This window comes from Opisthorchis viverrini, assembly GCF_000715545.1.
Source record: "Opisthorchis viverrini unplaced genomic scaffold opera_v5_208, whole genome shotgun sequence".
NCBI lineage: Eukaryota > Metazoa > Platyhelminthes > Trematoda > Opisthorchiida > Opisthorchiidae > Opisthorchis > Opisthorchis viverrini.
Genome location: NW_008751863.1, coordinates 873,819 through 885,997, shown reverse-complemented (window position 1 = coordinate 885,997; position 12,179 = coordinate 873,819). Strand labels below are relative to the sequence as shown.

Sequence of the window (12,179 nt, the reverse complement as noted above, 5' to 3'; positions counted from 1 at the left end):
GACGATCCCGAATATCAAAAGGAAGAATTGGGCACGACAGTATACGGTGCAATTTATACAAACGTTAGTTAGAGCATAAAACACACCTCAACTGTGCACGTTCGTATGTCAGTCAGTGTGCAAGTCTGTCACCGACCGGTACATTGAAGTGTCAACGTCCGCACACCGGGCAATGTCGAGCGGAATTTTGGCCTGATAGTGTTGGTTTTGGTCGTCCCTTCCGAGGCCACTCTCGTGATTCTGAGTGGCTGTGCGATTACTTGATGTCACGACAGAGCAAGTCAGGGAGAGACCAGCAGATGGGGCAAGAGCGCGCATGGGTAAGTAGGTCAGCGTAGCACGTTCGCACGTGTACACGCGCACTGAAATGCGTCTGTCTGATGGGGGCCACCTTTGCGGCACCGTGAATGGAGGGTATGGATGAGAAAAACAAGAGGTTATCATAAGTCCGTGGAAGGAGCGAGCAAATGAATTGGAGAATTATCATTATGTGAACCTGGATTGAATACCAAATGTCAGCAGTCCTCTCTTTGCATCGAAACGATGGCTTCGAAACTTCTATCATTGTCAAAATTTAAGCTGCATATGGATGCACCACCGGTCAAATGACTACAAGAAATAGTTTAGTTGAATTAGTTTCCCTAGTCCAACTACCGCACCCTCCACTGGTTGCTTGCCCAACTACCCCATCAATCCCATAAGCTGGTTACTAAGGTACGGTCACAAGAAACACGTACACTGGACGCTTGTCTCCACTAAACTGAAATGTTGTGCCCATCAACTTGATAAACATCGATATTCTCCTTTTAGGTTGGGCATTTCTTGGGAGCTGCAGACCCCCCGTTGATGCGAGCTCTGCTTGAGAACAACATATACGACAGGTAAGTTTCTAGAGCAATATTGATCCTAATCTCATAGGCTCTTGAAAAATGTGACTTGTTGGAAATTATACCAAGCTTTCAGAGTTGGAACGTAATGATATAAAACTCTTCTTCGGGTTTAATTTACCGTTACAGTGAAGCCATGGGAAAGAAAAGTCAGCTGGAGGCATCTGAGTTGCCTATCTGCGAATAATTTCCTATGTGCGATAATGTTTTGCTGTTCCCTGGCCTTATTTTTCTCACCTTACGATGTGCTGTAGGCAGACGCCGAAACAATAAGTCGTCCTAGTAACTGCTGACGGAATTAGACAGCCAAATGTTCCTTTCTTCATCTAAAAGTGAGAAGCATATTTTCTCAATCAAGTATCTTCAGTGCTTATTGCTGAAATTGCCACCTATTGGATGGCCGAGGAATTTAAAATGCAGTGACTCTTCCCGGTATTTTTAGCTTGGTATCGTCCAGATGTAGGAAAACTAGAATTCAATTGCTGATAGCAGCTGGAAGCACCTATCATCCATCGCTTACCTTCGTCGTGTCGAGTCAACTTACGTTGTACTAATAAGCCAGGGTGATTCAATCATCTGTTTGTACCTTAAGAATAATCGTCAGACTAGTGGTTTAAAATCGTCGACTTGCGTTTGAGCAGTGTTTGAACAGTGCTTGGGTTCACTGTAATTCGATTATCATCTCCGGCTCAAAATTTTGTACGCATATTTTTCCAATAGCATATTTTTCAACCATGAGTAACAAGTGATGTTTGCACTGGGAATAGTTCCCGATGGAACCATAACAAGATCGGTGCTGACAATTACAAAACTGACAACAATGTTACACTGCGGATGAGGGTCGTCTGTCTAAAGTACATTTCTTGCGTTATGAAATGTTCTTAGTAATTTTGGTTTACTTTGCAGCGTAATCGATTACAATTTTCAAGGACGGTGTGAGCCAATCGATTCAGAGGATGCCCCAGAGTCGGCAGGGGTTAGACTCAAATCAGTAAGAATAATTGTTTTAGATGCAGTTGTCTTACCCGCATTGATCTTTGACGTTTGTAGCTCATCAACATCAATTTTGAAGTCCACACTATTTCATTAAGGAAATGCAGACGGATACAACATGGTCCTTACAAACAAACTGAGTCTATATATCTGTCAGTGAGGTTACCCGAAACGCGTATTACCGTTTAGCGGAATTGTCAATAAGGAAAGGATTAGATTGTTTTTTCAATCCGATTGGCAGGATTGTGACTGACACAGTTCAGTCAATCGGTCTGTTTCATTGACAGCAAGAAGCTGAGAATAGCATTATGTCACCATTCAGTTTGCCATCGCTCAGGAAGTGGGACGGAGGATGATTGCCCTAAGAACTTGGAGTGCAGTGAAAACCCATCAGAAAAATTCACACGTTGTAGGAGAAAAACAGATTAAAATAAGATCAAGCTCAGGTGTGATCGTTATCTTGAGAGTACGTTAAAGACCATAAGAACTACTTTCAGTAATACTTACCCCAACCGATGAACTGAGACAGTCTCTGGAAAAACTAGCTTACCAACATAACATCCAATCAAGTTTGGATATTAGGTGACCCATGTTTTGGGGTTTGCACTTGCAGTTTATGAAGTTATTTCAGTAACGTTCGAAATTGTTTAACTGTTGAGGTTCCTGCTACTTGGGGTTACACGTAGATTCGACAATATCAAATATAAAAATGAAGAATTTGGTACGGAATTCTACGGTAATATTGACACAATAACAAGTAATTATATGCAGTAAAACGTAATTATTAATCTCAAATATAAAAATGAAGGATTTGGTACTGATTTCTACGGTAATATTGACACAAGAACGAGTAATTATATGCAGTAAAACGTAATTATTCATTTTCGTAGCGTCAAAGAATGCGTAAGCCTTCACTGACCTGATCGGCACATTGCAGTGTCAACGTCCGCATACCATACGGCGGTGAGCGAAATTTAGGCTAATACACAAGTGTCGGACGGGACGGTCTTTGTGGCAAGGTGAATGGGCGGATTAAGCAAATGAATGGGGGAATTATCGTGAAGTCAGGTTAAATTCAATAATAAGCTTTTTGCAAAAAAGCGTCCACGTGCATTTGCGAACGGCTTTGTGTGATTGGATGGGAAGTACGAATTCGGACGGTCGTCTTTGCTGACCAAGTTCATCAGTTATGCGATCAGCCCTCTCTAACAGCTTAATCTTAATCCTGATTAAGAACGAGCTGAATTTTGCACGAAAAAAAATCCCGTGTATCAACTATGTGGTGTCCAACCGGATTCTCTACTCCCAAAGGTCGTTATCATCTCGAACTTCTATTTTAGTCAGTCAGATCGGAATGCTTGTGAGGACACATTCCAAGTAGTTGTGTGCCATGTCTTAAGATTTTGTGTTTCAGTTACTTGATCAGTAAAGACGGGAAAGATACTTCTTCTCAACGAATTAGAAGCGATACCTACTGAGAAGAAACTCATTTTGCTGTCTACACTTGTTTTACAGGACTTCCCTTGACCAATCTCCCATATAATTTGGCATGACTGTGCTGTAGGTTTAAGTTTTCAAGCTGTTGAAGAACAAAGACATTGCCAAAAAGTTTACCACTAATTATTTGGTGGTCTGAAGAAAGCTTCTCTGGTATAATGATCGGAGTAAGGCACGACCCGATCAGTTATCGGACGAAAGGTGTGACTCGAGAGACTTAATGCTGCATTCAGTTACAGGGAGGTTGTACTGAACAAATGCGGAAGTAGCTTGACCATTTCTCTACCGATGCACCGACGATGGAGTCACTCGACCACTTGCGCAGGGTTCATAGCACACTTGCAGATTTGATCGAATTTGGTAGATGATTTGGAAACATATGTGTCTCCGATACATGTGAAGTCATTTTTGTTAGATCATTTAGGTAAAAGAGGCGTTTTACCTGACAACTTGACGATGGTTGGCGCGCACTTAGTTGTACTACTAAAACCAATTCATTTTAGAACATTTGGAGTATTCCAGCAATATCATTTGGGGTACCCAACCCATTTGGCTAGGCAGATATCGGAACCTGCGGATAGTACGTGGAAAATTTAGGCACTGTTGGAGATAGAGGTTAATGTTAATGGAAAATTCACACCGCATCTTGTTTCATCGGTTTTCTGGAATAGATTTCCAGTTAACTTTGTTGTCAACAAAGTGTGGTTCTACAGATGCATAATTGTTTCACTTGGGTGGCACTGGTAACAAAACACGCATGCTGCACAGCTTGTGCAGTGGAAAATGGCCGGCTCCGGCTGTAGATAATAATCCTTTGAGAAGTGCTTTGATTGCTCGAAAATCAAGGGAATATATCAGGCAAATGTAACGGTTGACAGATTGCCCAAGGCCCGACACCCTGAACAAGTATTTCACGCAAACGCACAGCTAGTTGAGCCCTTTTTCGTGTTACCAACTGGAGGGATTTATAGGCCTAGTTTTATCGGAGACGACATACAATTGCAGGCTAGTATTTGGCCTCAATGATAAGACTACATCTCAATTATGAATTCTCCCCATGATACGAAAAAAATCAATATATGGTTTGCCTCAACTCCGATTCCTGATTGAGTTACTAAGCCGCACCCAGACAGTCTAACTGAAATGTTCCCCGGTGTCTTTGAGATGCCTGTTGGGCAGTGTATGAAGGAAATAAGCTGATCCGCCAACTGGTGCGATGTTCACTGTGTTAAGCTACTCACAAATAAACAGTAATCAAGCTTATATTCTTTTGGATTTGTCGCCAATAACGCTGTTTTGGTGAAGGCTGCCTTGACAATGAGTATTTGTTCTTATTTTCCTTTCCCTGTGAACTTTCTGCTTAGTTTCTCTTACCCGGCAGAACACAGGCCTTGGCGGTCGCACTATTCAGCTACTGGTGGATTACGGATGACCTTCAGTTTGTTAAGTGGCCCCGGTGAGCTTCTGATTTCTAGACTTTTTCGTGGATATTCGTATGACTGTTCAGACGTGATTTATCAGCGTACCATTATCGAACGTAGTCTCCTCTTTGGCCATTCCAATTGGTGATTCATATGTGAGCGGCCAAGAAATGATGCAGTTTCCTGTAGGTTCATGTAGATTTAAAAACTGTTGAATGTTGGTACATCCACCTGTGTTAACATGAAATCGTAATACAGTCAGTCGTTATTGATGAAAGGGAGACGACCGTTAGATTGCAACTGTGATAAATGTAATAGCTGTCGCATTAGCGTTATGTGGTTCAAAACAAGTTTTATCACTGAAGAGACGGTGGTAGTCACGTGGTCTGTCGGCTACCAATATCGAAAATTTGCTTTCCCTAGAGGAACCATGGATCTTAAATTTCTCATGGATTCGGAGTAAACTACACATGATTTAGGGATCTTGAATGCAATGAACTATTGAACCTGCTACTAATTAAGTGAAATATCAGTGATCCAGGTCCATTTCTTGAGCGGAGTTTGTCCAAACAAATTGTACGTGTTTGATGGCCTGTGGTATCGAGATAATATGTGGTTCGCATAGCAGGAAGACACAGACCCTTGGGCCACAGTAGGAATGGCATTTTCGGTGACTTGATGGTACTAATAGACGTTACCTGTTAATACTTTGGACAAGGGACCGTAGAATCCTATGCGAAGCGTAATTGTACAAGTGTGAGATGGAGTAAGCCCCTTGGGTATTGAGATCCCTTCCAGTGCTGGTCATGGTCGTGGTTCAGCCACTCCCACGTGTGTCTCTTTGTTCACACTACATTTCCTATCCTGCGGAAAAAGACCCACCATTAACGAATTAATTAGTCCCAACATATTGAGTTATTAGTATTACGCAGAAGGACGAGGGTCCTTTTTGTATATTAGATGTATCTAACTGGATACAACACGGTCATTAACAGGGCTTTTATTGACAGAATGGATTGAAAACTGTATTATAACTCAACCAGAGAACCATAAAACAGAGCAAATTTGAACCAACCCTTACATGGCAGCCAAGATTTTTAACCAGGGTTACTTGATAGATCTTGCTATATCGACCCGAAGAGACCCTGCTGTGATTTTTACCTAAAGGAATATACGCACCTTAGCTTGCTGTGAGCATTGCTGATTACCTGGGCAAAATTCCTGCTTGCACCAGATGCAACCAACAATCTACCTTCGAATTTCACCGGTGAAACAACCCTCAGTCAATGCAAGCCTAAGGTTCCATCGCGCCTGGTTATTTCAATCTGGCTTATATTTTCTAGTTTCCTGTTCTTCTTTGTTCCAGTGCATTCGCAACGGCTATTTTACTCCCATTTGGTGAGTTTCAATTAGTAAGCAATTAAGGGTAATGCATATTATTCTCCGATGAAGGAAAAACATTATAGGTCATCTGAACTGGGTCGGATGCTACATTAAACGCTCATATATCATTAACGGCATCTCTTTCATTAGGTGCTATTACTGGCGATGTCAACTTGATTTACACAGCAGATGAGCTCTAATAAGAGCGAAACTCCGGTCTGGTGCTTCCTCTCTTTGGTGTGCGTTTATCATAATGGTTCCACTGAGTGGCATGATTTTGAGCTTTATTTTTATCCATTTTGAATGCCACCAAAAATGGTTGGAGGGTTACAGTAACACTTCAGCATAACAGTACCTTTCAAATGGGTATCCTGCGAAGAGGCCACCTCATTTTTCAATTTCACTGATATTCAAGACATCGTAGTGTGTGCTACAATGAGACTCAGGTGAAATCCAGCTGGCAACAGCAAAGTAATCTACAAATCAGTGTTTTCCAACACCTCGCATGCAATTTGGTGTTTCAATAGGCAATAAGGTTACAGGTTTTCGATGAATAGGCCCACGTAGTGAACTACAGGAATGGCAAAACTTGTAGCGATATGGTGAGAGTTTCCATCTACTTTATGGGTGGCATTGAAACATGCTTGAGAGGTTCATTATTTACTTGTTGACCGTCTTTCAAAGGCACCGAATGACTAAGACTTAATTAAAAGTTTTTTTGGTGATATTCACTTATGTCTCTACACACGTTTCCATCGTCACTAGCGGCTCCGATGTATACGAATGAGCGCTTGTTATCGAGTCAGTTTGGCGGCATTCTGAAGACATAAGTGCAGATAATTCAAATTTTTGTGACATTGAGTCTGTAGTTGGGCCCTTTGAAGTGCAAGTCACGGAGAGAAAACGTGAACTGACATACTAGTGATCATATATTTCCTCGGATTTTTTTGGGCGCGGATCAGTGTCTGGTTTTTATTTGTTCCAGTTATCTCTGCGACCTACAGCAAGCCACCCTGCATTTGTAAAGGTGCGCTAGACCGTTCTGCTTCTAAACAATGAAATGTTTTGAACTTGTATTACCATTCGAGGTGGATTTAATTGTAACTTAATGGCCAGTCATGGAGTTTGTTCAGATAGGCAGTTTTACCTGGTGGTTTGGAGTTTTGTCCTTTAGACATAAATTCTTCCCATATTTGATAACTGTTGCTTCCTTAACATTGCAGGAGTTAGCCCATTGCAACCTATTCATAAGCACGTGATAATTAAGCGAGTAGCAGATGACCGAACGGAAGAACCAGTGTGAAAATAAATCCCTATAAAGTTAATGGGGGTGCCGGATACTACTAAGTATTGCCTGCCACCCTAAAAAAAGGAAAAGATTTTGTCGTAGAAATTCAAATTTAAAAAGACCGTGGTCACATCGGTTGATGTGTTACTGATCTGGATGTAACGTACTTAGGTTGATTACCACAAGGTGACAAGCACTAACAAATGTCTGTTTAACCAGATTTATGGTGATTACAGAAGGTATATGCACTTTATAAAAATAAAAACAATGCAAGGAGGAAACAAGCCAAAAAGTGACATCGTTTGAGAATAACGGTTAACAGTTCCTGAGTGAAGTTCTGCAGTAAAGCTGCTACACGTGCTCCGAGGTTGTCCGTGGAGACTTGTGGAACTCGGTCGACTTCCTGTCCTGTGGTTGCAAGTGCGTGCTTGGGCCGAGTTGCATGCCTATTGATTGTGTGTGGTGTGATGAGAGGGGTGTTTATTCGTGTTTGCTCATTCCACGAACATGAATACAACTTGACCTCATGTGTTTGAAGTTCGTAAGCCTTGCGTGTGACGCAGCTGGTAGCCACGTGTACATGTTGTCGGCTAAGGTCGCAAGTGGGACAGGAATGGCTACGTGCCTTGGGTGTTCGTAACGCGTGATCTAATGAGTGACCACTATAGATGTGAGATTTTCACTTCTTCCCGACTGGCCTTAGTCCATTGAGTTGATAGCAAAACAGATCTCAACTTGAGGTTGAGATGCATTTATTGCACTGTTTATTGCAGGCCTAGACGCGTGCTTCCTGACTGGAACTGATTCGGTGACTAATCATACGTTCGTCGCAAGCCGCTGAGCGTTGCGTTCATAGCTGTTTCCATTACAACCATTTTAGATTGTATTCTAGTTTTTTATCGCAGTTAACTTTTGGATAAGTTTTTCGTCGTTTTTAATTTGTTTCAGGCGAAGTAGCCGCAACGCAACTTGAGCCGTCCAACTGTATTCAGCAAATTCATCGTTACTTTGTGCCAAACCAAAAGAATCCTGACATATTCGAGAATATAACAGATTCTTCATCCAGTTGGACTAGAACAACCGGCGGGATCATCAATTGTTCTATCGATTGCGTGCGCGATTGGAAAGTGGTGGATATAGAAGGCACTAACATGAAACTAATCATTGTTAGCCAAGCCTGTTCAGGAAATTGCAGTCACTTAGATGAACGAGTCCCCAGTGGTCCGGTTGAGAGTAAGTAATTTTTCAGAGATTTGTAGTTGCGGAAGGCGTTGCAAAGCCATAGAAAAGCATTATTGAGTGCGGTAATGTTAGGCCCAACGCTTCAGACATCGTTGAGCGCAGTGGCAGTATACTCAGTTACGCCATTTCTTACTTAATTTACCTCGTACTCAAAAGACTTAAAGGAATTTTGGGTTCACAGTTTTCACCCAGTTAACGCTAAGCACTACCCATCTTGTCGGACGCATGACATTTGGTGTGTTCGTTCATGTCCAGTTTGAGAATACAAGATTACTCGTTATTTCGCGCATTACTAAAAAGTGAGCTGGTTATAACAGTGTAACTTACCCGCCATGCCAAATTACCGTTTCAGCGTTAATTATCTGTAGGCTGCTTCAACGTGGATCATCAGTAGACCCGATCTCCAAACGTGTTGATCGGTGTTTAATCAAATTCCGTTTACCTTGGTGGCTTCACTGAAGTAACACCATGCTCAAAATGCACCTAACACGGAACTAACAAGCACCCTACCACCGCTAGTCGAAATAGCTTCACTACATGTGGATTTCTGTGTACATCAAACTTTTTCACTTGGTCTTAAGTAGTATAGGTTTTTCACCAAACTTATGACGGCCCTGTAATGCAGGACAGGCCCAACCTACATACGTTTAGTGTCGTCAAAGAATTTAGAGGAAATTAGAAAACTTGATTACCCTAAGATCTTAATCGGTGAGAACTATTCAGATTCCGTTCAGCCGCTTATGGCCGAACGGATAATCACAAGCTAAAAGATCGCGGATTCAGAACTGTCCTGAGGTCCGCCCTGCAGTGAATATCAAACAGCCGTACTGTGCGTCTCGGCTATCCAGCATACATTAACAGTCCAATTCGGGTTCAGGTAGATCATAAAGTTGACCGAAACTTGGGGACTGCGCCTACCTGATGAGCCCCAAGAAGGGTGAAACCAGTCGTGGGCTGTCGAAGAGTTTTCACCAACCTTGTGAATAGTTTCCTTTATGAAGAGTAAATCTCAGTTGTAATCATACCAGTTTGATTAGCTAACTTTCAACAAACAGTCTGAACTCTGTATGAAGTGTTGAAAAGTGAAACACCATTCCACAAGATTCAGGTGCAATTTACACGCCTGCAAATCTGGGATGTACGGGATACAAAGGAATGATTCATTGAAAATATAAAGTTAAGCCACCCGGCCTTTTAAATGCACTTTTAATTTAGATGGGAATGGTGTGGTTAGTGACAATGAAGCAGTTACTGTTCCGTTCAGAAATGTTCTCACCCATAAGCTTAAGGCACAAACAGTGCCATTGTGAATGGTTGGCTAGTGTTTGCACGTGCAGCGTAGAGACATTTGTTGCATCTGTCACACCTGGAAAGTCCCTTTGGGGGGGGGTAGAAAAATGTCCATTTTGAGCAATGTGGCGCACTGCCGGCAGCGGGCATTTGAAGTTAAAAATCTGAGGTTTAACGTTGGGTGCTACCAGCAAAAGAAAGATGGCCGTTACTGCAGTTATTGAAAAACACCGACCGAAAATTTACAGACTAATGGACAAAGAAGCATAACTCTCATATGCATCCCGTCTATAAAAACTGCGCACCGTCTTTTTCTCGAATGCGTCTTCCTGAACTGTCCCGGATACTCATTGACTATCACTCAAACGTAAACGAATGCGGCAAAGCGATTCCACAAATTCTGTAATACTTCACACTTTTCAGAAGACGCGAAGCAGATTTATGAGAAAACCACATACTACTCGCATGATTCACCAGTTGTATCCACCGTTACACCAGTTATCCTATTCTTCTTCCAGGTGATGGGCCAGACGTCTGTCAAGAGGTGAAGAATCCACGTTATCGAAAATCAACTGGTCCATGTCCTCTGACAGATTTGGTATACACCAATCTCGAATGTGGCACATGTCGCGTGCGGTGCTCTGTTCTTCTTCTTATATTATCCCTTTTATTCATTTATTTTTCTCCGGATTGAACCTTTCGCACCACGATCCATGTACATCTTCCTTAGCTCGCCGCCCAATTTCCCGTCAAAAGATTCAAAAAACATTTGTGATATTTGTAGGCTCCCGCTTCTTCACATGTACTAATGTGATCAAGATTAAACCCAAATAACCGTGAACAAACTTGAGTTGGTAAAACAAAATATAGATGTGTCTGAAAACAAGCAGGCACAAATGTGCAAACATAAAAACTCATCATGGATATGAAATTACCGTTTCGTCTTCTCAAGTTCATCAAATTTGCAGTAGTCCAACTGATATTTTGGGTAACTTCCTGAGGATAATTCACTGGACAGTTTCTAGCGAATAAGGATGGTTTCAATTCCTTGGCTTTTAGCCTCATTTCGGAGAGAGTGGCATCTGATTGTTCTAAGTAAACTAGAATCTAAATAAACTGGAGCGACTTCTGATAAATCTAAGTGAAATTCTTCACCTATTGGTAAAATCGAATTTTCCTCCCTTCGAAAAATATTTTCCGGGATTTTCGCAAGGTTTTTGGTTCAAATTAATTTCAACTCATTCTACTAATTACAATTATTAAATAATTTGGATAGCTTTTCCTAAGCATATCATTCATGCCCTGCAGTAACCGACAAAATTAGCCCTAGTTTCTGCATAACGCGCCTTGGTTAGACAGCGGTCAAAACTGTGATGTGTTTGAAGGTCTTCAATCTCTGTGCCGGAACTTATTTTGATCTAGAGACTACAGTTCATTCATTCTAATAAAGCCAACTAAAAAAGTGATTGTCATAGCTAGATGGATTTTTGTGCTTTGAAGCTCAGTGGCAAGTTTTCAGATCGTGGTTATATAGTGAATCGAAGATGGTCAATGAATTTTTCATAAATTTACCTTGCTTGCGGGTCACTCGGATTTAATTCTATGCCAGTTACACCGGGGTAATCAGAATAGGGTGGTAATTTCATTCAGTCATACTCGCACAATCTCTGCCGTTCTCACAGAGTGGAACCAAACGGTACGTTTGTAAGCAGCACAACACCAGTTTGTCCTTGTGAGCTGATGTGATAGCAACAGAGATCACGTGATTGAGGCAGTCACTTGACGGCTACTGATTTTATTGATATGTTAGATGCAAACACCACTGAGTAGTTAAGTACCGGTATGTAATATTGATGGTGCTGGTGATCAGTGGACACACAGAATAAACAGGCGCAATTGTTCAATTTAAATAATGCACATATTTATTTGAAATAGGGTAGAAAAATGAAATGTGAAACAGAGGCGACTAAAACCAAACAAGACATGCTTCAGCGATTCCAAAAAAAGAATCAAATGGCGAATAGTCTCGAGTGGGTGTAGCACCGCATATCGAATTCGATAATCAGTCGCCTACTTCCTTCTTATAAGACTTCTTTCGGGATGGCCAGATTGTCTAGTTCAGCGTGCACTTCATAGATACTTGAGAACGAGTGAATATAGAAGTCCTGCGTTCGATCA

At 41.7% G+C, this 12,179-nt stretch overlaps 2 protein-coding genes across 2 annotated transcripts in view; one reads left to right on the top strand and one right to left on the bottom strand.

Moving 5' to 3' along the window:
- Positions 1–10,756, top strand: part of T265_08218 (hypothetical protein) — a gene marked incomplete at both ends in the record, with an annotated part of 41,579 nt that extends 30,823 nt beyond the window's left edge. Inside the window, 6 exons of the mRNA XM_009173953.1 lie at positions 811–881; positions 1,794–1,878; positions 4,742–4,833; positions 6,165–6,196; positions 8,418–8,702; positions 10,520–10,756. Coding sequence (XP_009172217.1) covers positions 811–881; positions 1,794–1,878; positions 4,742–4,833; positions 6,165–6,196; positions 8,418–8,702; positions 10,520–10,695 — 741 coding nt within the window. The remainder of the gene's footprint in view (positions 1–810; positions 882–1,793; positions 1,879–4,741; positions 4,834–6,164; positions 6,197–8,417; positions 8,703–10,519) is intronic.
- T265_08217 (hypothetical protein) overlaps positions 1–12,179 on the bottom strand; it is a gene marked incomplete at both ends in the record, with an annotated part of 141,870 nt that overhangs the window by 70,766 nt on the left and 58,925 nt on the right. The gene's annotated exons all lie outside the window — the stretch shown is intronic.